At 39.5% G+C, this 26,954-nt stretch overlaps 1 protein-coding gene across 6 annotated transcripts in view; it reads left to right on the forward strand.

Moving 5' to 3' along the window:
• The window catches only part of arel1 (apoptosis resistant E3 ubiquitin protein ligase 1), a 65,407-nt gene extending 39,234 nt beyond the window's left edge, over window positions 1-26,173 (forward strand). For all 6 annotated transcript variants that reach the window (XM_084393899.1, XM_084393904.1, XM_084393902.1 and 3 more), the window contains 17 exons: window positions 922-1,148; window positions 2,208-2,445; window positions 10,030-10,199; window positions 10,348-10,531; window positions 13,280-13,518; window positions 13,626-13,703; window positions 16,200-16,341; window positions 16,433-16,554; window positions 16,752-16,827; window positions 16,937-17,046; window positions 17,270-17,449; window positions 18,242-18,367; window positions 20,745-20,874; window positions 20,959-21,017; window positions 22,163-22,252; window positions 24,750-24,925; window positions 25,477-26,173. In XM_084393899.1, the coding sequence (XP_084250025.1) occupies window positions 922-1,148; window positions 2,208-2,445; window positions 10,030-10,199; window positions 10,348-10,531; window positions 13,280-13,518; window positions 13,626-13,703; window positions 16,200-16,341; window positions 16,433-16,554; window positions 16,752-16,827; window positions 16,937-17,046; window positions 17,270-17,449; window positions 18,242-18,367; window positions 20,745-20,874; window positions 20,959-21,017; window positions 22,163-22,252; window positions 24,750-24,925; window positions 25,477-25,579 (2,450 nt within the window). In that variant the 3' untranslated portion in view covers window positions 25,580-26,173. The remainder of the gene's footprint in view (window positions 1-921; window positions 1,149-2,207; window positions 2,446-10,029; window positions 10,200-10,347; window positions 10,532-13,279; window positions 13,519-13,625; window positions 13,704-16,199; window positions 16,342-16,432; window positions 16,555-16,751; window positions 16,828-16,936; window positions 17,047-17,269; window positions 17,450-18,241; window positions 18,368-20,744; window positions 20,875-20,958; window positions 21,018-22,162; window positions 22,253-24,749; window positions 24,926-25,476) is intronic.
• Window positions 26,174-26,954: the final 781 nt, after the last annotated feature.

Raw genomic sequence — 26,954 nt, forward strand, 5'->3', positions numbered from 1 at the left:
CCCTTTAATGTAACTTTGATTTTCAGTGGCATTAGCCCTATTCGGACTAGTTTTCTAAACGACACTTGAGTTACAATTTTTATTACTCGACGTCTGTGATTTCTTGTACCGATTCGGACGGAACTAACATCTACGCGTTTATTACAGAGGTGGGATTGTGTGTTTTCTAGACATGGGTATTACAGAAGGTCATGTGCTGTGCTTGCATGCATCACTTATGACGTATATGTCTTAAGTTATTATTTATTGATATAATTTAAATTTTATATAAAAAAATTAAGTAAACTTCATTAGTTTATAGAAGTGGCTGTTTGTAATAAACCCACATAAGTGAGCAGCGAAATCTAGACAAGCATCTTACTCTTACCTGACACTAATATTAAAATGGGTAGTCTTTGCATTTTTTTTTCCGTTTTGGCTCTATTTATTCATTTTATAATTCAATTTGTTTGTCGGAGACCATTCCGTATTAAATTTAAAAGAAAGCCTGCTGAATATTGGTGTGACATTCGCATTCGGACGGGATTAGATTTCCTAGAGGACCACTGAGTTTGCCGAAAAACAAACAGAGCAAAGGTAATTTGCTCAGGAATTTTTACAGAGGTTGTGTAATAAAAACACAGACGTGGCAGATTCTGACAGGATTCAAATTCGCAAAAAGTAGTCCTGTCCGAATAGGGCTATTGATTAGGTTATATGTTCCTTTACCAGTTTTATACAATAACTTTGTTACATTATTACTGTTTTACTAACATTTATCAGTCAGTTATTTTTAATATGGTGTGTTTTGACAGCTGTTTTAAAGACAGCATTCTTTTTATGTTGTTTCATGCTGTTGGCTTTTGTGGAAAAATAGTTTACCATTTAAAATATTTAAATGTATACATTCTCAGTTTTTAAAGGCTCATTTACTCTCTTTAGGTGGAATAACTGTTTCCATCATCGCATTCGTCTTCACCATCAAGTTTCTGTGTGAGCTTGCTGCTCGTGTGGTCAGCTTCTTACAGAATGATGACCCTACCCGTCATGGGGACCGCAGTATCTACGACTATGTTCGGGGTAATTATTTGGACCCACGCTCATGCAAGGTCTCCTGGGACTGGAAAGAGCCACAGGAAGTTGGTCAAACCATGAGTTTCCGAGTGCAGGTAACAAATCATAAGCTTTTCACAAACGCACACTGTTTTTTTTTTTTTTAATCACACTTTAGATTAGGGTTCAATTCTTACTTTTAACTATGACTTATCCCTCAATGAACTCCTATTTACTGCTTATTAATAGTTAGTAAGGTAGTTGTTAAGTTTAGGTATTGGGTAGGATTAGGGATGTAGAATATGATCATGCAGAATAAGGCCCTGAGCAGACAGAACGTGTTTTTCAGGTTTGAAAACAGCACTGCCTTTTTTTGTTTACTTTTTTTATTTAGAAAAGAGCAGTGCGCTACGTTTTTTTTATGTTGCTATGCAACCACCGAAACAGCTGTCCTCAGTCTAATCAAGGATTATAGTGCGAGCACTCTCTGGTTTGCGGTAAAGTAAACTGTCATATTAGCGTTTTATTAACTTTATTTACTTTGTGTTAACATTGTGGTAGTTGTAGTTCGTGAAGTCATTCAGCTCCAGGTAACCCGCGACAGCCACCACAAGTTTCTCATCCATCATTGCAGTCTCCGTACGTTCAAAGCAACTGTAAACTTTCGTGACTTGACTCACTACAACGGAAGGCCCGCCTCTCCATTCATTCGATTGGAAGTGGGGGGAAAACGCGATGACATCGAGCGCGTTTCTGCTCAGAGTTGATTTTTTTTTTTTCAACTTCAGGCGCTCAGAGTGCTCCTACAAAAATGCGAGCCACAGCAGGCGGTTAAAACGCGAGTCGCCCGGGGCGCATAAACAGCGCGCGAAACGCTCACTGCCAATAGAAAACAATTTTAAAAAGGCGCCTCTCACTGCAAAAAACGCATTCTGTGTGGCATTAAAATTTTCTTTACTAATAAAAAGCCAATATCCTAGTAATATGCACACTAATAAGCAACCAGGTAATAGTGAGAATTGAACCCTAAACTAAAGTGTTACCTGTTTTATGTTATTTTTTTATTTTTGTCAAATTTTTTACATTTTGTACTGACTATACATTGGGTACTTCATGCAGCTCAATTGAAATAAATGCAGTAGTGTGTATTAGATGTTTTGAAATCTTTCTCACAGCTCTTCTACAAAAATGGCCAGCCATTTCCTGCACATAGACCTGTGGGACTGAGGGTGAACATCACTCACATAGAGCTGGCTTTAGAAGTCCCTGTCACCCAGGAAGTCCTTCAAGAGCCTGAATCTAATGTAGTCAAAGTGGCCTTCACTGTGCGTAAAGCTGGACGCTACGAGGTAGCTGTAAAACTTGGAGGCTTGAATGTGGCCTACAGCCCTTACTACAAAATATTCCAACCAGGTAAAATGCAAGTACAGATTCCTAATGCTCACTTTTATACAAGCCTAACAAGCTATCATCCTAGAAGTATGTATACACTGTAATGTTAGAATTTGCATACAATTCATATTACTCATAATCCCTTATACAGTATATGCCTATTAGCAAGACTGATGCATGAGCTTCATCGCATTTTGAACATATGAACATATAAACAGCTCATGGTTTAATTATGAGCATTATGAAGAATGTGAACATTCACACAGTACAAATAATTTTTGATGTAAACATCTTTAAACATATTCAACCAGCACAAGAGATCATTTTGAACAATATAAAGATTTTAAACTTCAACACAGCACCAGAAAACGTTGAGCAATTTGAATAATTTAAATATTCACACAGCACATTGTGATGTAACTGCGTAATGTCTTTAAACACATTCAACCAATAAAAATGAACAGTTTATTGAATAATCTTAAAGCTTCTTATAGCACAGTATAGTATAGAAGTAAAATTACAATATAATCGCCTTAAGCCAAGGAATCATAGGAAAAAATAATTTTGTTATTAGCATAAACATGGGTGCAAATTTGGACAGTTGGTTGTGCTAGAGTGATTGAGTTAGAGACTCCAAAATGGCTGTGGTTAATGTTCAGACAGTCCTCTATCTGTGTGCAAAACAAGGGAATGTCTCCCTACAGTATGACTAGCCAAAATAGCAACCACATAAACTTTAAGACACTCCTGCAGGAACTCTAGCACTGAACCAACTGGGCAGTGAACTGGTTTCAAATTATGCTGTTAGCACCGCGTGCAAAGAGTTGCGATTTCAGTGCATACAATTTCATCATCATCATCATCATCATCTAAATGTCAAACTGCTAATTCCTTTGACTGAGCTAATATCATCCAGTTATCGGTGTAATTTAGAACATTAATGCCCTGAAGTCGCAGCAGAGCCAGGGTCGCATCCATGCACTTTGTGAAGGTGCAAGGTGACAAGGTTAAATCGAATAGAAGAACCCGGTACTGGTATGCCTCACCTCTGAAAGCAAATCTGAGGAACTTCCTGAGTTCTGGCAGGATTTCGATATAAAAGGATGCGTCCTGTATATCTATAGTGACAAACCAGTCTTGTGACTGGTCTTGTGTTCTATTCAGAAAATGCAGATCTAGAATCGGGCGCAAAACCCTGTTCTTTTTTGGGAACCAAGGGATGTTCCTCTCTTAAGGGAAGGGAGACATTTTTTATGGCCCCTTTGCCTAAAAAAAAGATTGTGGTTCTAGCGTTAGTATTGGGACCTGCTCCGCGCTTACCACAGTGGGGAGCATGCCATTGAAACACTGTGAATGAGTGTTGAACTGAATCCTATACCCTTTAGCTATGGTCTGCTGGACCCAATAAGAAACATTTGGCATACTGCCAGATGCACTGAAATAGGTGTAAATTTGTTGATATTGAGAAGAAGGGTCTCATTGATATTTGATATTTTGTTGGGGACTCATTGAGTGGGGAATGCTTGACACTGTCAATGGGGGAAGACTGTCCTAACATCCTTGTGTGTCCTGAAAGTCTCTGAAGAAAGGGTGGACACCACACTCAGGCAGCGTCATTAAACAGTGATTGGACGGAAAACCTGCTGGAGATCACTGCTCCCCGACATATGTCGGGGTTCGCAAGCCAACCTCCTGAGAGCATCAGGGGAGAATAGCCACATAATGTAGTGGTGCGACACTCCCTCCCAAGGGGGCACACCTTCAGTGCCCTGCGCACACTGGCGTCAGGACTGTTTTTCATAGCCGCCCATGCAGCGATGATTGTCCTTAGATCCAATCTTCACTTTGGTGGGTGAAATTGTGTGTGGTGCCTCCGTGCCCAGTCTCAAGGGGGGTGGGCATGGGCAGCCACACTGGCCCTCTGGTCCTACCTATAATAGCTCGGGTCAGGCTGGGACTGGCTGGTCGAGGCAACCAGCTCTTGGAAATGGTGAGGGATGAATTGCCTGAACGCCGCCGACTGACTGTTGGCTTCCTGGAACCTGGCAACGACCGCATTCACTGCATCGCCAAACAAGCCAAGAGGCAAAATCTGGGTGTCTAGGAGAAAGACTTTTTCTTTTTCCTTAATGCCTGAGAGATTGAGCCACAGATGCCTCTTCTTGGCAACCATGGCATGCATAGAATAGCCGATGATGCAGGCCATCTGCTTGGTGGCACAGATGCTGAGATATGTGGCCCGGCAGAGTTCCTTAACCACCTCAGGGTCTAACCTAACCAGGGGCTTCCAAATCTTCACTCCTCATTCTCCTTGATCTGTCTGCTGCCTTCGACACCGTGAACCATCAGATCCTTATGTCCAGCCTCTCATCACTGGGCATCACAGGAACTTCACTCGACTGGTTTGAATCCTATCTCACAGGTAGGTCCTTCAAAGTCGCATGGAGAGGCGAGGTATCCAGAGCACATCAACTGACCACAGGGGTTCCCCAGGGTTCAGTTCTTGGTCCCCTCCTCTTCTCCATCTACACTACATCACTGGGACACATCATACAGGCACACGGTTTCTCCTACCACTGCTATGCTGATGACACACAACTCTTCCTCTCATTTCGACCAGATGATCCCACAGTAGCTGCACGGGTCTCGAGCTGTCTGGCAGACATCTCCACATGGATGAAGGAACATCACCTGCAGCTCAACCTGGCAAAGACTGAGCTGCTCGTCCTCCCTGCCAATCCGTCTCTACAGCACGACTTCACCATCCAGCTTGATTCATCATCAATCACCCCATCAAGGTCGGTCAGAAATCTGGGAGTAACGTTTGATGACCAGCTGACCTTCACAGATCACATTTCAAAGACAGCTCGATCATGCAGGTTTGCATTGCACAACATCAGGAAGATCAGGCCTTTCCTAACTGAGCACGCAACACAACTCCTCGTCCAGGCCCTGGTCATTTCTAGGCTTGACTACTGCAATGCTCTTCTGGCCGGACTTCCAGCATGTGCTACCAAACCTCTTCAGATGATCCAGAATGCTGCAGCTCGTCTTGTCTTCAACGAGCCCAAGAGGGCCCACGTCACCCCTCTGTTAATCTCTCTGCACTGGCTACCTCTCGCTGCTCGCATCAAGTTCAAGGCATTGACGCTTGCTTACAGATCTATCACAGGCTCAGCTCCCTCCTACCTTCACTCACTCCTATGAGCCTACATCCCCACCAGACGCCTACGATCAATCAACAAGCGACGTCTCGTGGTTCCATCACAGAAAGCCACAAAATCACTTTCCAGATCATTCTCATTCACAGTTCCATGCTGGTGGAACACTCTCCCCACCCTTATCCTGAATGCTGAATCCCTGACAACATTCAAAAAACAGCTGAAAACCCATCTCTTCCATGAGCACCTAAACTCATAAAAAAAAAAAAATAATAAATAAAAATAAAAAAAACCTTTCCCTTAAAATCCCACCTATCATGCTTATGCTACTCTGAATAATGCCTGAACTTCGTATTCTGAACACTTCTTGCGTTGTTGTTGTCTTTTGCCTCTTCATGATGACTCGCTTAATTTAGTCCTGATTTGTAAGTCGCTTTGGATAAAAGCGTCTGCTAAATGACTAAATGTAAATGTAACCCCTTATCGGAGTCCAAATTCTTCAGGAGGTTGGCCTTGTAGGCCTGCAAAATTGTTGTGCAGGGATGCAACAGCCTAACTTGCTGCAGCATAAACCAGGCCAGATATAACCCTACAGGGCCTAGAAGGCAAAGCCTGGCCCCTCCAGCATGATGCTGAAGATGGTAAGAGACAGCTAGTTAGCATCTCTTCAGCCTTGGACATCACCCCATACCCATGCTCCTCCAACCCTACAATGGTCGAATAATTAGACGTGGCAGGGTTGAATACATGGACCAAATATGGGCTTTTGCTCATGTGTGGGGGGTTTGCTCCTGGCCACTAGTCAGGAAGCACTCATTAATTTGCTGCAAGCCGCTTCCTGTTTCTCCTCCATCCATTCCAGACTTAATTTTGGCCACCGCAAAAGTTACCATTTCGAGCAGGTCCTCATTATGTGTAAGAGTCAGAAAGCGGCTCATCTAAGGCCCCCACAACAAAAATTTTTACATCCACACCCAGCTCCTCGGAGCTGGATGCTGCCAGCATTAGGACCTCAATCGGATCTGAAGAAAACGCATAGTGAGCTTCAGAAATCCAAAATGGGGACCTCAGGGTCAGAGAAGTGAGCAAGAGAAAGGGGAACACCCGACTCAAGCTCTTCCGCCAACTAGGGCTGTGCGATTAATCGTATTCTGATTTCGATTTTGGCTTCCAACGATTATGAAAACGAAATAATCGAGGTAAAAACGAGTATTGTGCCGCTGCCGCACTCTGTTCAGCGTTCCTTCCTTTCCTTCACAGCGGTGCGCTTTCATTCCTCCCTAAGCCAAACTTAACATCCAAATCAGCCGAATAAGTGAGTGATGAGAATGCAGTCTACTGTTGCTAAACTGCGGGACGCCCTTGATATTAAACTGTTATTAAAAGCATATTAAGCCATGAAAGAGATCGTTCCCTAGGCGTCCTCCAGCTTCGAGACGGGGCGGAAGGCGCATGAGCTAAGTATACTTTGGGCTTCAGATACGCAACTAAACAGTCAAATAGCCTATATACAAATATGTTGAAATGCCATTTTGGTAAGTAACCTCGTAAACACTGTCGGTTATGTCTTAAGTGATTGAAACATTTGAGAAAATATGTTTGAAACGTGTGTGGACACAGTATATCTGAGACGCGTCTCTCTGTAGGCAAGGGCGTGGTTAGCTGGTACCCTCTGACGTCAGAGGGTACCACAACTTTCAATTAGAAAATTCAACTGCAGTAGCCACCGTTCAACCTGAAGAGGGCAGCACTCAGACATTTTTACACCATATTTTATAGAATTAAAACACTTTAAACACAAATGTCAAAAAAATTACTTGAATCAATGAACAGCATTAATAAAGCCCCAGTCTTACAGATCATTAACTAAAAAAAGTTGTTTTAGGGTTTAGTTACCCTTTAAAGGGATACTCCACTTTTTTCGGAAATATGCTCATTTTACATCTCCCCCAGAGTTAAACAGTTGAGTTTTACCGTTTTAGAATCCATTCAGCCGAACTCCGGGTCTGACGGTACCACTTTTAGCATAGCTTAGCACAGATCATTGATTCTGATTAGTCCAGTAGCATTTCTTTCAAAATGACCAAAGAGTTTAAATATTTTTCCTATTTAAAACTTGACTCTTCTGTAGTTAAACCGTGTACTAAGATCGACGGAAAATGAAAAGTTGCGATTTTCTAAGCCTATATGACTAGGAACTACTCTCATTCCGGCGTAATAATCAAGGAACTGTGCGGCTGTACCATGAGTGCAGCAGGCGTAATGATATGACGCAGCGCCTGAAAATAGGTCTAATAGGTTAGACAAACTTAGTCCCGGTCACGTTGGAAGAAGTTACCGAGCTGGGGACTATTTTCAGGCGCTGCGTCATATCATTACGCCTGCTGCACCCATGGTACAGACACACAGTTCCTTGATTATTACGCTGGAATGAGAGTAGTTCCTAGCCATATCAGCCTAGAAAATCGCAACTTTTCATTTTCCGTCGATCTTAGTACACGGTTTAACTACAGAAGAGTCAAGTTTTAAATAGGAAAAATATTGAAACTTTTTGGTCATTTTGAAAGAAATGCTACTGGACTAATCAGAATCAATGATCTGTGCTAAGCTATGCTAAAAGTGGTACCGTCAGAACCGGAGTTCGGCTGAATGGATTCTAAAACGGTAAAACTCAACTGTTTAACTCTGGGGGAGATGTAAAATGAGCTTATTTCCGAAAAAAGTGGAGTATCCCTTTAATGACTACTGCAGTCATTAATGTTAATCAAACAAGAAAAGACAAAGATAAAATCACTTACTGCTCTTGAATGAAAAACTATTGTGGTTTTAAATAAGGATTAGTCTATATTTAATGTATACAGCAGTGTTATTTTACATTTGATTACTTTATTCAATATCTGTTGTAGGCTATTACTTACCTGAATACCACTGTTTGTACATCTTCCTGAAATACTTAAAGCACTGTTTATTTAATTTGTATTTTTGTTCTGTTGAATTTTTTGTCGGTTTTCTTTGTTATTAGTTTCTTTGTTCTTATTTTATTGCTGACTGTTTACTTGTCTTCTGAAACTGTTTTGAGGACTTCTTACTTACATTAACCTAGTATTAGTTTTTGCTGAAGTATTGATAATTGTGAAATTTCACTGACATTTAAAATGACTCATATCATAAAGTAAGACTTAGATCATATCATCCACCAATAATCGTGTTAAATAATCGTGATTTCAATATTTACCAAAATAATCGTTATTTTTGGCATAATTGAGCAGCCCTACCACCTGTGATCCCCATGACCGAACTCAAAGAGCTGCCTCGGCAGATGCAGGACATGAACAATGAAGCGCAGATGCCTCATGCATGATGTCAGGCATGAAACGTTCACAATTAGGACAATCACCCCACTCGAGGGCTGACTGGGTATGTTCCAGATACATTACAAATAAATCATGCATTTCATCCTCCATAATAAAGCAGGGTACGGCGACGCACAATTCCTGAACTGTTTGCTGGCCATGTAAAACAGAGTGAGATGTCACAATAAATCCCACTGATAACAGCAGACTTGCAGCTTCCTCAAGACAAAGAAGCTGATGATGACCTTTAATGCAGGTGGCGTGTTATGGTCTTAATGACGCTCTACGCTTCGTCACCTAACATCCGATGGCCAATAGAATTGGCGTGATTTCACACAGCGCTAGAAGTGTTGTCAACACCTTATCATCAACACCTTGACACAGCGTTGAGCTCCTTTGAAAGGGCACCACTTAGTGTCAGACGTATTTGTGTCTGTGTATTTGAGTAGATGCACACCTTTAGAACCATCCTGCCAAGTTTGGGGTCTCTACAATTTACCTTCTCTGACACCTATATGCTTTTAGGGCAGAAAATAATAGAAAGAAGATTGTCTCTTCGGTGCTTAAACCCCTAATAATCAGAAAATTGGAACAAATACAATAAGGTTCCAGCACCTTTGGTGCCTGCTGTTCCTTGAACAAAATATTGATTTAAAACTAAGCTGGTACATGTGTAAAAAAATCTTATAAATAAATAAAATTCCTTTCACAACACCATCAAATATCAAAGAAAACTAAAAGTAAATTACAAAAAATATATTTATTTTTTTATTCATTTGTATCCTTATTTTGAAACATGCTGTTGTCCCAGTAATTTGGTCTCCCAGTCTAAGTTCCCAAAAAGTGTAAGTTCGTACAGTCCCAAAAACAGGCTTGCTCTACTGTATAGAAGCCAATGAAAAGACCTTCAAAAGAACCAGCATATCCATTGTCAGTCTTCCCTATTTTCTGTTAGTAATGTAAAATGATAACCAGGTAATATGTTGTTATATTTAAGCTTGCATTAAGCTGTGCATTCCAAGAAACGTACTCTCTTAGTCAAAATGAACAGATGTAGATGACTCATGATATGAATTGCATGTGTATTGCAGGTACAGTGGTCCCATCCAAAACAAAGATAGCGTACCACTTCTCAACACTGGTGCTGACTTACGGCCAGCAGCACACGCTCCAGATAGAACCAAGGGATGAGTATGGCAACCCCACCAGTAACTCCGTCTCACTGGTGGATGAGGTCAATTACAGCGTTCATGTCCACCCAGTAAGGACACTTACTGCATACTTACTGTTTATAGTTTTTAGTTCAAACTTTAGAAGTTTGTGTATATGTATTAGCATTAAAGAGGTTGCAGGTCCAATAGAATTTGCTGAGTTTGTATTTAAATCTCTTTTTCTTACTGTTCCTACAGTTGGGCACAGTGGAGGAGGAGGAGAGCTCAGATGAATGCTACAGCACAGCGGTATCATTAAACAAGCCTCAGTGTCAGGTTCTGATGAGGCTCACCTTCAGGAAGAAAGGCTGCTTTAGGGCATGCATCTCATACAGGGACCAGCCCCTTAGCAATGGGGAGTTTGACATCATTGTACTCAGTGGTGAGTTAATCTTGGTATTGGAGATGGTTGTTGAGGAGATTTACTAAAACGCTTCTAACACCTTTTCATCACTTTTCCATGACTTTTCCAGTGATTTGTGCTCCCCTGATAAAGAATTATTATTTTTTATAATTTAATTGAGATTGTACTCATAAACTACAATTTAGTTTTTATTTGTTTTCCTCCGAGTGTTTCACGTTTCCCTCACAATCGAAAGACATGCAGGTGAATTGGTGAAACTAAATTACCAGAATTATTTCACTTGTTATATTTCACTTGTTTTATACTTAAAGGGTTAGTTCACCCAAATCAGAAAATTCTGCCATCATTTACTCACCCTTAAAGGTGCTGTATGTAACTTTTCTACTAAAATGAATCCTTTTTTTATTGCCTGTGTGTGAAGGGGTTGTAATCTCACATTAAAATGATCCACTTTGCGGGTTTTGCTATTACCTCGGAAAGCAAGTATTCTTATTTTTATGTGAAGGTGCCGGGTCGGATTTACCACGAAATCCAGTGACGTGACCTGCACGCGCGCTCCCGAGCCTCTCGCCTCGTCTACTGACTTTGCACTCAACAGCGACGACACTGCAACTTATGACATGGACTTATGACTTACGCAACTTATGACATGTCTGATAACACTAAGAAACGACCTGCTCCCAGCACAACACGTCACAGACTCCAACACAAACTCCACATATTGATAAAAAAACAAACAAAAAAGTTTTTTCTGCTGAAGCTCCTATGGCCAGACGTGAATCGGATGAACTTCGGGTGAAAAAAAACACGGCTCAATATCGGCAGGGCATTTGAATCATGGATAAACCTTATCTACAAACCTAGAATGTACATTTCCTGAAGAAAATGTGAAGTGGTGCTTGCAGTGGCAAAATTCGGCACGGTTGATAGGGTTAATACTTATCATGGTACGAGCATGGAGCATTAGTTCAACGTCAAGCTGATAAAAGTAGCCTCTTATTGTAACTTTGCAGTGGGAGTTTACCTTATTTTCCAGCATGTTGTGTGATGCTTTCTCCGGTGTGTTGCGTCTCAGTATGGAAGGTACCCACAGTGCTCGCTCATAAATTCGAGCACGCGCAAGAGCACGCGCTTGTAAAATTCTTGGTTGCAGTCTGAAACATCACCGCTAGAGGTCGCTGAAAACTACATACAGCACCTTTAAGTTGTTCTATTAGAAAACGTGCCTAATGATTATGGCTTGCATTAGCAAAATGTTGAATTGGCTCAACTACAAAAGATTTGTTACAGAATAGTTGCACCTCTCCAGAAAACAAATAATGTCAAGTTGACTCAACTAAACGTTTTTTTTTTTTTGTGTGTCACAGACAACTTATTTTCAGTTCGTATAACTATTATTTACTAAGTTTTTTTTTGTTTTTTTGTACGAGATTTTTACAGTGTGGATTTTTGCCGAACCAACACAACAAAATCGGTAATTTCAACTTTTTTCAAGTTGTGTTTTTTACAGTGGATTTTTGCTGAACCAACACAACAAAATCAGTCATTTCTCTGTGGCCTTCAGACTGCAGCTACCACGGAACATGAGGATTCACCACTTTTATGCATTCTGACTTAAGTCTGTCATCTCCAGTCCCTGGCTGGCTAAGTAAGGGGAGAGTTGGCCCCTAGTGCAAAGAGCCGGGTTCAGTACCTAATTGGGAACCTTTTTATAGCAGCTTTAGTGTAAAACTTGAACTTGCTTTCACACCAGCTAGTATGCTAAGATGTCTGTTGGGGGTAACTGGCAGTGTGACACATTAGGCAGCCTCAGCTATTACTAACTAACTGTTTCTTATGGACACCAGGTAACTTGGGATTCAGAAAGTCTCATTTAAAAAAAAAAAAATATATATATATATATATATTTTTTTTTTTTTTTTTTTTTTTTCTCCTTTTTTTGTATTTGTTGCATTAAATTAATATTGGCCACTATAATCATAAATGAGTAGAAATTTCATGGAACAATCATGGAATTTCAGTGGTCAATGTATGAGATTCTAGTGTGAAAAACTCTGTTATTTTCTTCCATTTGAAGGGTCATGAAACCCCTGTTCAGCACTAGTCAGTTGTTACCACAGTTTTGAAAAATGAACAAAAATTGGTGTGGTAATCTGTGTAGTGGAGGGGGAAGAAGAGAGACTGACAACAAAGCAATGCAGTTTTATTTCGCTCTCATTATTGTTTACATCAACGATACATATCGTCGCTTTTTTTATTGCGATTTCTCGATATAACAATGTATCGTTAAACCCCTAACACAATATACACATCTTATACATGGTTTTGTAAGCTCACCGTAAATTACACAAATACTGTACATGCATATCCCGTGACAGCTATAATTTAATATAGCTATCATACTCCGCATCGAAAATATATATGAAGTTGCATCTTTAATAACTTTTGAGGCATATTTTGCCATTTGATCGTTATAGGTCCGTTAAGACCGGTCACAGACTCAGGACCTATGAAAAACAACTTATGCAACACAGAAACTCTTACAAATCAAAAACCATTTTTGACCCATTAATGCATCTCTCACTTACTGTATATAATCTCACTGTTTGAGATGTTCAACACGCATAACTGTAAAAATCTCCGAAAATATAGTTTAGGATATCATGACCCTTTACTTGCAATGTATCAAGGGTAACAATGTCACCTCTCAAAATGCATTTCTATAACCTTTTCTCAATGTCTTTTTGCTATTATGCATTTACATAGAAAATGAGAAGAACTGTGTGGAGAAAAACGTGTCTACTCCAGGCATCTACTTTGAAGCCTACCTCTACAACACGGGCACTTACACTAGCTGTCCTTGGCAGTTTCTAGCATCGTCCCAGCCAGCCCTACAGAGACGGCCCTCCATGGGCGATGAGGAGGAGGAACATGACTCCCCTGTAGAGGGCCAGTCAGAGAAGGTCAAGAAACCAAAAAAGGTCTATTGCTATATCTCACCAAAGGTAAAATATTTTGTAAATAGGTTAGTGCTACATTTGTTTGGTTAATTTTGTTTGTTAATGTTGGTTCTTTGTTAATTTGGATACTGACTTATTATATTGTGTTTCAGCAATTTTCTGTAAAAGAGTTTTACCTGAAGATTATTCCTTGGCGCCTTTTCACTTTCCGTGTGTGCCCCGGAACTAAGGTTATCTTTTCTTCAGACTAACTCTTTTCTGAATAATTTACAAAAAAAACACCATTATGCTTGCAAAAACTATTATTTACTTCAAGAATATGTACACTTGCTATCAAAATTGAACCCCCCTAACTTGCAAGACATTCTTGTTTTATGAACAAAATGGCATCTGTAAATTATCATAGAAATGTTATTAATACACATTTGAGTGATTCTGAGAATTTAAAGTTCAGTTACTGAGTTCAAATTAAAATAAAATCTACTTGGCTCTAAACATTCATATATACACAATTATTCAAACACCAAAAATAACATTTTGTAGAGAATCCTTTACTCTTTATAACGTCAGATACATGTTGCCTGTAAGCGCTTACAAGCTTCTGACACCTCTCTACTTGAATCTTAGGCCATTCCTTGTGGCCTAGGCTTCCAGCTCACTTATATTGTTCCTTTGGTTTCTGTGCTGCCGCTGCTTTCTTCAAATCTCACCTAAGATTTTCAAGGGGATTTAAATCTGGAAACTGAGCAGGCCACTTCAGAACATTCCTGGACCGATCCCTGAACTAAGTTTTGGTAGAATCGGGTTTATACTTGGGATCATTGTTCTGCTTGAATGTCCAATGATGCAGTGAAGCTTCAGTTTACGCACTGAAGGCATCATAATCTTTGCCAAAATGCCATTATACTTCAAAGAATCAATGACGCCAGTCACATGGTCTAGATTATCACTTTTTGCAGCAGCAAAGCACCCCCATAACAAGACTGACCCACCTCCATGTTTGACACTGGGGATGGTGTTCTTGTGGTCATAAGCTATGCCTTTTTTGTGCCAGACATACTGCTGAACCACGGGTCCAAAAAGTTACAGTCAGCCTTTTTTGTTCTCTTGGTCAAGAATGGTATTCGTTGAGGTATCCAGGCATGAAGTCAATGCTCGTTTAGTGTTCTTCTCATAGTCTTCACTGAAATATTCCTTCAGAGCAAAAAGAGCTTCGGCATACCGAAGTGTGCTGGCTATCAAGAGGCAAAGTGTTAGTTCATTTTATTGTACTGAAAGAAAAAATAAAGGAGTTCCTGAGACTGAACAACCTGAAACTGCTTGACGAAATGACAGACAAAAATCTTATTAGAACGTCATACATCTCTGGCAGTTCACGTACCATGGACCAGACCCTGTTCATAAATACCTAACACTGGTGGTAGATGATGGGATTCAACATCCAGTACAGCTCTGCTGTAAGAACAGAAATATCATGGCTGCCACCTTTATTCGATTGCTCCACAAGAACATTGGTTAGTATGAGTCTTGGTTGTCAGTAAATACAATTCATATGTAGACATGTTGCTTCTCAATCAGACTGTGGGAAATGTACCTGAATCCTTGAGCAACAAGTTCACGCATCACATGGAACTGATACAGGAGGAGATGAAATCACAACTCTCGGATGTTGATGAATATGTCTCCAAGTGCGCATGGGTAATGGATCCATTCACAGCAAAGGAGGAGGACATGGAGTATGTAGAAGCAGAGGACGAACTCTTGGATGTTAAGTTAAATTCTTCTCTGAGGAGATTCTTTACCGAACACTGTTCTGGCTGGTGAAAGGACCCGACTTCGTGCCTAAGCTTGTGCATGTTGTAGTTACATGTCTTTAAGGTATAAAATGGATATATTTGTTTGATAACATGAGGTTATTTCTCTGATTAATTGATAGTTTACATTGACAGATTATAATTAGCTTCTGTTATTTGTTCATCAGTTTTAGAAAAAAGAAGAACCTGTTGTTAAAAGAAAAAAAGATATCCTTATGAATAATTGCCTGTTGCTAATTGTCTTCATTTGTTATTGCATCTATTAAAAACTTAACTGAATGAGTTATTAAATGAAATGTGTCTGCTAGTGTGTTTGATGGGGATGGGGAGTCGTTAAAGATTTTGAATGTTAATATATTGGTGTCTCCTGGAAAAAAAGATTGGGAACCTCTGATCTAGCAAGTCTTTGGCAGCAAATCGAAGCTTTGTCAGCTTTGATCAAACATCTCATTCCCCTTTGAATGAAATTTTATTGAAATTGTGCTAGTTCTTGTCACAGCTAAAGCTAATTAAGTGTCGTTATAGAGTTCCTAAAAGCTTAATTGTGTTTTAACACAATTTTGTACCCTACCAAACTAGTAAGTGATATATCAACAGCAATGTTGAAAGGGGGTTGAATAATTATGGCATAGCTGTATTATGAAAAAAACATAGAAGTATTACATAATATATTAACATTATCACTTTTAATATGTCAAGTGTTATACATGGTTTTTTTTTAGCTTTAGAAAAGCTTGCATTTGTAAATTTCTGTGGGGTTGAATAATTTTGATTGCAAGTGTTTGTGTGTGTGTATATGTGTGTGTGTATATATATATATATATATATATATATATATATATATATATATATATATTATTGTTATTTTTTATTTTTTTATGGTATTCATTTCTACTCTCTTGTCTCTGGCAGTTCACGTACCATGGACCAGATCCTGTTCATAAATACCTAACACTGGTGGTAGATGATGGGATTCAACCTCCAGTAGAGCTCAGCTGTAAGGACAGAAATATCATGGCTGCCACCTTTATTCGATTTCTCCACAAGAACATCGGTTAGTATGAGTCTTGGTTGTCAGTAAATACAAACAAATGTAGACGTGTTGGTGTGTTTGATGTGTTGAATGTTATTTGTGCATCTTCTAGGAGGATCAGAGACTTTTCAGGATAAAGTGAACTTCTTTCAGCGGGAGCTGAGACACATTCACTCAAAGAGACCTCGCACTAAAACCTGCCTGAAAATCAGCCGTCCTTCTCTGCTTGAGTCGGTGAGCAAATCTGGAAGATCATTACACATGGGCCATATAAAACAAGTTTCAGAACAATATAGAAAGACCTTAGTTCCTAAATACTCGTACTCACACAAACCTGCCCCATTTATTTCTTGGAATCTTTTATTTCTTTTGTGTAGTACAGACACAGAATTTTATGAGAATTAAAAGAGATGCTTTCCCCCCATTTTTAGTCTCTGAAGGCAACACGGAACTTTTCTGTGTCTGATTGGAGTAAGAACTTTGAAGTTGTGTTCCAGGATGAGGAAGGTTGGTTAACTGCTTGGTGTTAAACACAAGTGTTAATAAACAGTGTGAATAAATATAAATCCTATTTAAAGGTTAATTTGTTCTGTTTGTGTTTGGCTGTGTTTATTAGCTCTGGACTGGGGAGGGCCAAGGCGTGAGTGGTTTGAGCTTATCTGTAAGGCTCTGTTTGATACCAATAACCAACTTTTCACACGCTTCAGTGACAACAACCAAGGCTTGGTAAGTCAGTATCTACTTCTGATTAGTTTTCTGTGAGCAGAAAAAACTTATTCTCATTTCTCTGTGTTCTGTAAAGATTATATAAAGAGTTCTGGTATGGGAGAAAGTAATTGTAAAGGATAAAATTACACCCATCACCTTCAGTGAACTGCAGTAATATAGACATTAACTTTGAATATTGTGAGCTGTTATCTGATGAGCTTTTTTTGTGTTTTTTGGGCAGGTCCACCCAAACGCTGAGCGCCCCCCTCACCTTAGGGTGAAGATGTATGAGTTTGCAGGACGAGTGGTGGGGAAATGTCTTTATGAATCAGCTTTAGGTGGGGCCTACAAGCAGTTAGTACGAGCCCGATTCACCCGCTCCTTCTTGGCTCAGATTATTGGATTACGAATGAACTATAAGGTGACAGTTGATTCATAGCCTTCTAATAAATGTTTATTTTAACCTGTACTGATACATTCTTCATTTACAATTGAATACCATTTTATGTGTAGTCATGTGTCCTCTGTTTGGGAGAAAATTTTGGAAATCATACCTGCAAACTTGTCTACTTTTGTCAAAATTCACTGTTCTGACATGAAATCATTGAGGAACTCTACAACATTGGCACTTACTTGATGGCGTTTTCTTTTCACCTTACCTCTGTAAAGTAGTGTTTATAAGCGCAGCTCTTATTTGTGTACAGTGGAAACCGCTGTATTTCTGCTTTTCCATAAGCACTTTTCATTCAGCCTGGCTGCTGTTTTTGTTCAGATCAATTACAGTATATATAACATACAAAATTATTTATTAGGCTGAAATCTGAGTTTTATCATTTTATAAAACTTTTAGTTTTTGTAAAAAAATGTATTACCTGAACTGTAAAAATGAACTGTAAAATTGTTTAAATTCTAGTTTTTATGGTCATTTTACAGCTTAGAATGTTACCATGGACATTGGTGTTGTTTCAAATAATGTTGCTAACGACACGACGTGTAGTTCTATTGTAATATCAGAAAAAAAAATGTAACTGCTGATTCTAAGAACCCCCCCCCCCACACACACACACACACACACACACACACACACACACACACAATCACAATATATTTTTCGTCGGTCCAGAGTTTGCAGGTATGCAAATACATCACTTACTCTCCTTTGATTAATTTATATGAATGTTTGTTTAATTTTTGTTGTTCTTTGCTCTGCCAGTACTTCGAAACAGACGATGAGGAATTTTACAAAACTAAAGTTTGCTTCATTCTGAACAATGATGTCAGTGAAATGGACCTGGTGTTTGCAGAGGAAAAATATAGCAAGTCAGGACACCTGGAAAAGGTAATCCTCATTAATTCAGTGACAAATTGATTTAAAAAATGAAATCTGTTCCATTTAAATCTTGATTCCAAATATCATACAGTTCATTGCATGTATGCATGGAAGTGCTCTTAAGGCAGAAATGTCCAATCCTGTACCTGGAGCGCCAATGTCCTACAGAGTTTAGCTCCAGCCAACTCAGGGTGCTTTCACACTGGGCTCATTTGCTGCGGGCCGAGCTCGAGCACGATTGTTCCTGGCGCCCCCCCGCAACGTTGGTCTGGATTCACACTCAACTTGATTCTATCGGACCTTGGTGCGTTTGCGTAGAAATGATAGAAAACAGAACGTGGGTCAATGTATTGTGTTTTTTATTAATTTGGTGCTATTATGCGCAGGTGAGTAAACGACACAGGTTTACTGTTATTTAAGGTGGCCTTCTGCTGCCTGCGAACGGACTATTTTGAGGAGACAGTGGATTTCCAATTTGTTGCCCTGATTGCACACGCTATGAGCAAATACACTGCAGGCTCATTCTCGCTCGTATCCAAGGTAAATCATCAACACTATCATCCCTTACATGTGTTTAAAGGTGCCATGTGTAAAAATTGAGGTAAAAATATCCAAAAAATGAGCTACACGCATCAAAAGAATGAGAAGAAATAAGGGCGATGATGTCATTAAAAAAATGTCAAGTTATAGTGCTGCAGAGATATCAACCTAAATTAGCATTAGCATTACTAGCCACGGCCCGACAGGTGTCGTAATACCAGTTTCGGCCATGGGAGGCGGTATGCGGGCAACATAACCACCAGCCATGCAATACACGAATAACTCGCACGGCTTGTGGGTGTACTTGAACCTGATGTTAATCGTGTGGAAAGTAGCCTACAGCCCCACTACTACATTCAAATAAAATCTGATAAAAAAGGAACAGAACCAGAGTAAACATTGGCACTGCTTTCCATCGCTGGAGACAACTAATGGACATGAAAAAAATGAGGTTTGACTCCGAACTTGCAACATTTCTTTTGGATTGGTAAGTAAGATGCTGTTAGTATTTCGTTAGAAGTTTGTTTTATATGTTTGTGTAGATTTTCGGGAAGTTATAACATAGAAATGTATCGAAGGCTGTTCGATAAACATATAACGTTCATAAATACAGTATTGTAATATAGTACACATAGCACAATCTCTATTGCTCTTTTTTTCTTGCCAACTACGTGACCTATATTATGTAAGTTATATTAAATGGCTTTCCTGAGGTAAATCTGACATAATTGTTCTCCAGCTGTGTTATTGACCTCTTCACGCTGATAAAAAACACTGATTGGTCGATATTATGTATGAGGAATACATTTTGGTAAGTTGTAGCCTAACGTTACTGTATCTTTCAGTGTTTCTTGTTTTTTTTACTATTATTAGCTAGTAGAGATGTTCGGTTTACGTGCGCTAGGGATCTGTCGTGTAACATTTACAAGCGCTAAAACGGTATTTATTGTTTGAATTGCGTGATAAAATTGACAGAATCTGAGAGCTGAGATTTTTTTTATATCATAACTAACCTGCTCTGTCTAGTCTGTCGGTATCCGTGTCCTCTTTGCTTCGCGATTTTTCTGTGCGTGAGAAATTTGATGTGTGGGGTGAGAGCGTGTGAAAAGTGTTTGCGTGTCTCACGGTTAATGCGTGAGAGTTGGAAGCTCTGGTTACGTTGGCGCTAGCTTGGTCAACATCAGCGAATGCTGTCTGTCAAATTAATGTAATTCAAACTAACAATAAAAATGTAATATGAAGAAAACGAATATGAACATATTCACTGGTAAAGGTGAAGGGGAGTAGCTTGAAGATATTCATACTCTAGAGTAGACCAACTCACTTTCTGGAGGTATACTGCCCCCATCTGGTATGGAATGTGGAGTATGAATTTATTTATTTTTACACAAGGCACCTTTAAAGACATAATCAGCTAAAACGCATGTGCAGGTCACTTTACTTCCTGAACAAGTGCGCACCCGAGTCCGTGTTGCTTTCACATTCACACGAATCGCGGCACGGTTCAGGAGCAACCGAACTCAGACCACCTCCTCCAGGTAGTCTCAGGTTCGGTACCCCAGTGCGCACCCGGGTCCGCATGACAGCGTTCACATTAGTGATTTTTCATGCGAACCGCCCCCGTTCCGAACTAAACTGCCAGTGTGAAAGCACCCTCAAAACACATCTGCCTGGATGTTTCTAGTTAGTCTGAAGACCTCGATTAGCTGGTTCAGATGTATTTAATTAGGTTTGGAGCTAAACTCTAGGACAGTGGCCTTCCAGAATCAAGTTAGGACACCCCTATTATTTGAAGATACAGGTGAATGTTAGTTGTGCACCTTCACTGAGAGTAATAATGTTACAGGTAGTGGAATTGATATCTGGTGGTGCTCAAATTGCTGTGACCAATGAGAATAAAATTCACTACTTAAGCCTGTTGGCCCAGTACAGACTAGCCAGTCAGGTACGAGATGAAGTAGAGCACTTCCTCAAAGGTAAGAGCCTATGATCAGACTCTTGAATTCAGTGTCTTTATGAGAAGACGATCTCAAATGAACTAATTGACCTCTTCTGTTCAGGTTTGAATGAACTGGTCCCTGAAAACCTTCTGGCAATATTTGATGAGAATGAATTGGAGGTGAGAACAATAGTTAACATAGCTGTTTTCCTTTATCTAAGTACAGGTCAGTTGACATGTTATATATCTACATACTAACCATATCTCTGTATCTTTGGATTTCAAACCACAGTTTGATGAGCTGTTCCATAAACATTCCCTGATAAACATTCAACCAGTACTTCCTTTAGGGAAATCAAAACTGTTTTTCAGTCTTTTAAATGGGCTCATTTTGTGTCCATTCTTAAGTTGCGGTCACATTTGCAAATTTAGTTTAGTGAAATTTATCAAGATTTCATGGCCCAAAAGATCCATTGTCAACACAACAGTGTTTCCAACTTACCGACTTTGTTGCTAATTTAGCAACTTCTCAGACCCCTTTAGTGCCTTTTTCCAAGAAAAGAGTCCAACAAAACTAGGGACAACTTGAACAAACCTTAGTTTCCAAGACTCACCAGTAGTGCCCCACGAGCATGAGGTCTTGCTTACCCTTCTGTTTAGGGAGTTCATTTTTCATTTCTGTTTAGTGAGTGACTCAATTATAAATCAGGATTTTAGTCAAGAGAAGTGATTGGAAGTGATTGTTGATTTAATGTTGTCTTAATAGGCTGCATTTCAGTCACTATTTCATAATCATCCCATTGTCTCCAACAGAAAAATATATAAATGAGGATAGTTTCATTGGTAATTCGGCTGCATTGAAATACAGTATGTAAGCACAGGGAGTAGGAGAAAAGCAAACAAATGTAAAAAACTGACAATAGCCAGAATGCGAATATGACGCTATTATGTCATGAATATTGCTTTTTCAAGCAGGCTTTAGTTACTTTCCACTGAAAGTAGTTGGCAAAAGTGTAGCTATGTATGAAGTTTAGCAAGTCACAGAAGTCAAACCAAGCAGCTTTTGTTGGTGAATGGGGCGAATCTTGACCAATTTGAACACGAGCGAATTCTGCTCAGAAAAAAATGTCGCCCTCACTTTGAACTCCTGATCGGACACATTCCTATTTAAATGACTGGATTTTTCTCATGAAATTTCACCAAGCAATGGTAAATGTGACCGCAACTTTAACAATCATTTAAACCATTAACAGTTTTTTTTTTTACAGACTCCCCAAGTCGATGTGTAAAAAGTTAAACGTTTGACTGTTCTGTCCTGTTCTCAGTTGTTGATGTGTGGTACAGGAGATATTAACGTACAGGACTTTAAATCTCACGCTGTTATTGTTGGAGGGTCATGGCACTTCAGAGAAAAGGTGAGTGATTTAACATTTAAAAAAGAATGTATTTCATTAGTTTTTCAAGGTATGCAGCTAACATGGGTTATATACACGGATTAACAATAAAACCACTGACAGGTGAAGTGAATAATATTGATTGTATCATTACAATGGCACCTGTCAAGGGATGGGATATATTAAGCAGCAAGTAAATAGTCAATTCTTGAATTCCATGTGTTGGAAGCAGGAAAAATGGGCAAGCAAAAAGATCTGAGCGTCTTTGACAAGTGCCAAATAGTTATGGCTAGATGACTGGGTCAGATCATATCCAAAACAGTCAACAGCCAATAGTCTTGTGGGGTGTTCCCAGTATGCAGTGGTTAGTACCTACCAAAAGTGGTTGGATATTATAACCCGGTAAACCGGCGTAGGGGTCATGGGCACCCAAGGTTCATTGATGAATGTGTGGAGCGAAAACTAGCCACTTTGTTTTGGATGTTTCAAGGGCAACGATGCCCTGTTTGTGTGTGGAAGGGATGCACATACCAAAATATGTTGAGGTTTCGCGAGCCTGCATAACTCAGCAGCTGCAGCACTGAATAAAAACTCTGGCGTTTTGAGCGGTGAGACTCTGACTAACTTAAATACCTCTGGTTTGCCATTGCGTTCAAGAAATCAACTGTCTGTGAATGGTTACATTGCTCACCGCTGCAAAAATACTTTGAAAATAGATTCATTTGACGTTCTCCATAGCGCAAACACAAATACATAGGAGCATTTGCCAAATCTGTTTTGCCAATATATTATTACATTATCAGCTGAGGGTGCTCTTGCTTGAGTTTGAAGGTGCATAGCGTTTGAGGGTGCTTAGCGCTTTGAGGGTGCAACCCGTAGAACTGGGCCTGGCTGAAGCTGTGGGTGAACAAGGCATGGCTGCAGAGTGTGAATTGCGCCGTCTCACATGCAGCCTCGGAGGGAGAGAAATTCTCCGGTACAGAAACAGAATAGATAACGTCGGAGCTTACCTATGCAATGCATGCCAAAGGACTGCATACTATACGGATCCATTCTGAATTATTAAACACACCAAAATACAAATGAAAAATAAAAACATTCTGAATGTGTGGAAACTCAGCGATCTGAAGGTCTATGTTATCAGTGAACAGTTTTTTCTGTCAGAACAAGCAATCGTGTCTATGTTTGGATCGTCTGATGTTCACGTGTACATAAACACCACACTGATCCTCACAAACTTCTCTAAAACATGCTTCTTCGGTGAGCATACATTATAAAACACCCACAGAACATTTATTATGACAACTACGCGAATATATTGAACAGTGTCCATGCAGAAATACGTTATAGCGATCAGTGAGCCGAGAGCGCACATACATGGTTTGTTTGCGCATCAGTAATAACGGGCTCGTGCATTGACAGAGAGAAAGGAGAACTCACATCATGTTTATTTTTCTTTATTTGGCAAAAAGCACAACACTTTGTTTTTATTGAGATTATACACAAAAATAATACACACTTAACAGGATCGATTGATGTATGAAACGTGTATGGAAGATCAAAGTCAACAAAGTAATTAGAATCTCTTTTGCACTGATAAGGAAAAACGCGAGCTGGTATCGCCAGCGATACCGTCGACCCCAGGGGGTCCCCCAGCATGGCGATTCTGTTCTGCAAAAACAACTATAGTGTGTGTTTGTGTGTGTCAGTCTATTTGCACACTATATGGCTGCCAAGCAGCCTAGCCCTAGGCTAGCCTACACTGTCAGAAAAAAATCAGAACAATTTTTACATCTCTGGATCCACTCTTCACACCATGGCACTTCTCCAAGTTTACCAAGTCAAAATCCTCTGTCTGGACCGGACCCAGCTGCCTTTAAAGAGCTGTGCGGCGCAACCAGCCTCACTCTGCGCACTACTAAGTCCACAGCCCAGGCAATCGCATGAGCAATGGCCAGTATGGTGGTCCTCAAGTGCCACCATTATTTAAACTTAATGTCTTGAAATGCCATTTGTCGTGCACAGACGTGATCCAATCAGGCTTCAGTATTCTGAGACACAGAGTTTCCCCCATAGCGTCAGCAATAACTGACACAATGTTTGTTCCCGTTATCTCATGGAATTGAGGTTACATTAGTAACCGAAATGATATTGAAGCTAATGGGAGTGTAGCTACTTATTGGCTCTTAGGGGGCAATCACTTATTCACACAGGAACATTGGGTGTTATATACTGTATATATTTAATGCATGACAGGTTTGTGTTTTTGTTTATGACTGGTCAATTAAATGCATTATAGGCTGTGCTTGAAGACTGAAAATATGCTAAAATACAGAAAATCAGACTGGTGCCAAACATTATATTCACAATAGCATGATATCTGATAATGCCTATCTATGTTGTATATTTTGTAGATAATGGTTTGATATTGGGAATGTGTATGAGTTCACATTAATATGCTGAGAGATCACAGCAGGGGATGAAAGTGTGAATTTATCCTGATTCTCCTGTTGTTTAGGTGATGAAGTGGTTCTGGGCAGTAGTGTCATCCTTCACACAGGAAGAACTGGCACGTTTGTTACAGTTCACCACTGGCTCCTCGCAGCTCCCACCTGGCGGCTTCAACACTCTCTGCCCCTCCTTCCAGATCATAGCAGCTCCCACACACAGCACGCTGCCCACCGCACACACCTGGTGAGCACACACACACCAAACATTCCCTCACTTCAACAGAGGGACCAAAATCCAATTCCCAGAATTAAATGTGAAATTAATAGAGTCTAGAGAGGAACATTTTGCTAAATATATACAGCATATCAACTGTTCTTTAATATTTAATGTATGTAATCTGTCAACATAAACGGATGGCCTTCAGATTTTTCCATCACTGCTAAAAGCATTCGGTCAATGAAAGAAATTGTACGGTTAATGCTACCCCTTGATGGAACAGGTTTCCTGAGAGCCAGGATCCTGCAGAGTTTAATTCCAACTCTAATCAAATACACCTGAACAAATTTATCAAGGTCTTTAGGATTACAATAAAATGACAGGTAAATGAGTTTGATCAGGGTTGGAGCTAAATTCACCAATGCAGAACCAAAACTATCAGTCTTTCAGCCGTATTTAATATTGTTAAATATAATTATAAATTTCTTGCAACATGAATATAGTTTTGTCAGAAGTATCTATAGGAAAAAAATATCTGTTTAAATTAGGATTGCATGTTTAACTCCTCTCCTGTTCAGTTTTAACCAGCTGTGCCTCCCAACGTATGACTCCTACGAGGAGCTCCACAAGCTGCTGAAGCTGGCCATCAGTGAGGGGAGCGAGGGCTTTGGAATGCTTTGAACATCAGTCCAGCTCTGGCAGAAACAGAGAGTAATCTCCAAACCTTTTTTTATGAACATCTCACCCCAGTGCACTTTACAGTGTGCTGTAAATGACGGACTTTGATCACAAGATGCCTCTGGCAGGATTCAGGAGTTATGTACATATGTATCAAAAGATTGTTCTACAAGATGAAAATAAGAAGAAAAGCAAATTTGAGTTTTTGTTTTTGTTTTTGTTTCTTTTTCAAATAGTTGCCTATCTTTCTTGTGAGTGAAGACATAATTAAATGGCCTAAGTGTCAGGATTCTTGTTTTGCATTTGGCATAAATATAACTTTTTTTATGGAGCGTAGTAGACTATGGGATATTGGGAATGACTGCATAACCTCTGCACTTGGGCCTTAACTGATCAGGGAAGGTTATGAATATAACTTCTGTTTCATTGTATTTATTTATACAGTGTATGCATTTCCCCTGCAACTGTTCAGTTGATATTTATGAAGAAGGGACCTTAGACACGTTGTCACATACCACATTACCATCTTTTTTATTTTTTTTTGTGAAATTTGTTTAATGGGCATTTCATAAATCATAAAATTGCTTTTCTCAGAAATGTCGATAGTGTTTCAGTTGCAACTGTTTTGGCGACTGTTACCCGAAACAGTTCATGTTTGATGTTTTTTCAGATGTCAGACAGCTGACTTGCACATTTATCAGATGTGGTCTTTGCTCTTCTCTTGAGCTCCTTACTTTTTATTTTGAACATTTATTATTAATGATCATATATAGGAAACTAGTTATGATCAAATTAATGTAAGATGTACATTTAAAATATTATTACAAAAACGTATTTGTACTACTTTAACTTCTCCTTTCTACTGTTATTCTGAAATATTTGAGTAACATCTATGCATCATACCAACAAGTCCCCAAACAACAAACACTGGCTTTGCTTGTTTTATAAATAACTGATGCTCTTTTTATCATTTGGTTCAGTTAATGCCGCTACAAAATTGAAGTTAATCATATGGGAAAAATCATAATGCACAAAGGCTGACTGTTGAATATTAGTGACCTTTTTTTCTACTGTATAGAGCCTGTAGCAATATTCTATGAGGTTACATGCTAATCTGGAGTGTCCTTTTGTGACCACTACAAACCATTTGCAGGGATTAAAACATAACTACCCTGATGTTACACTGTGCTCTTGCCTTTGTCCTATCTATCTATCTATCTATCTATCTATCTATCTATCTATCTATCTATCTATCTATCTATCTATCTATCTATCTATCTATCTATCTATCTATCTATCTATCTATCTATCTCTCTCTCTCTCTCTCTCTCTCTCTCTCTATTTCTCTCTCTCTCTCTCTCTCTCTCTCTCTGTGCAT

The sequence above is a fragment of the Rutilus rutilus genome (genome assembly GCF_951802725.1).
Source record: "Rutilus rutilus genome assembly, chromosome: 21".
Classification (NCBI taxonomy): domain Eukaryota; kingdom Metazoa; phylum Chordata; class Actinopteri; order Cypriniformes; family Leuciscidae; genus Rutilus; species Rutilus rutilus.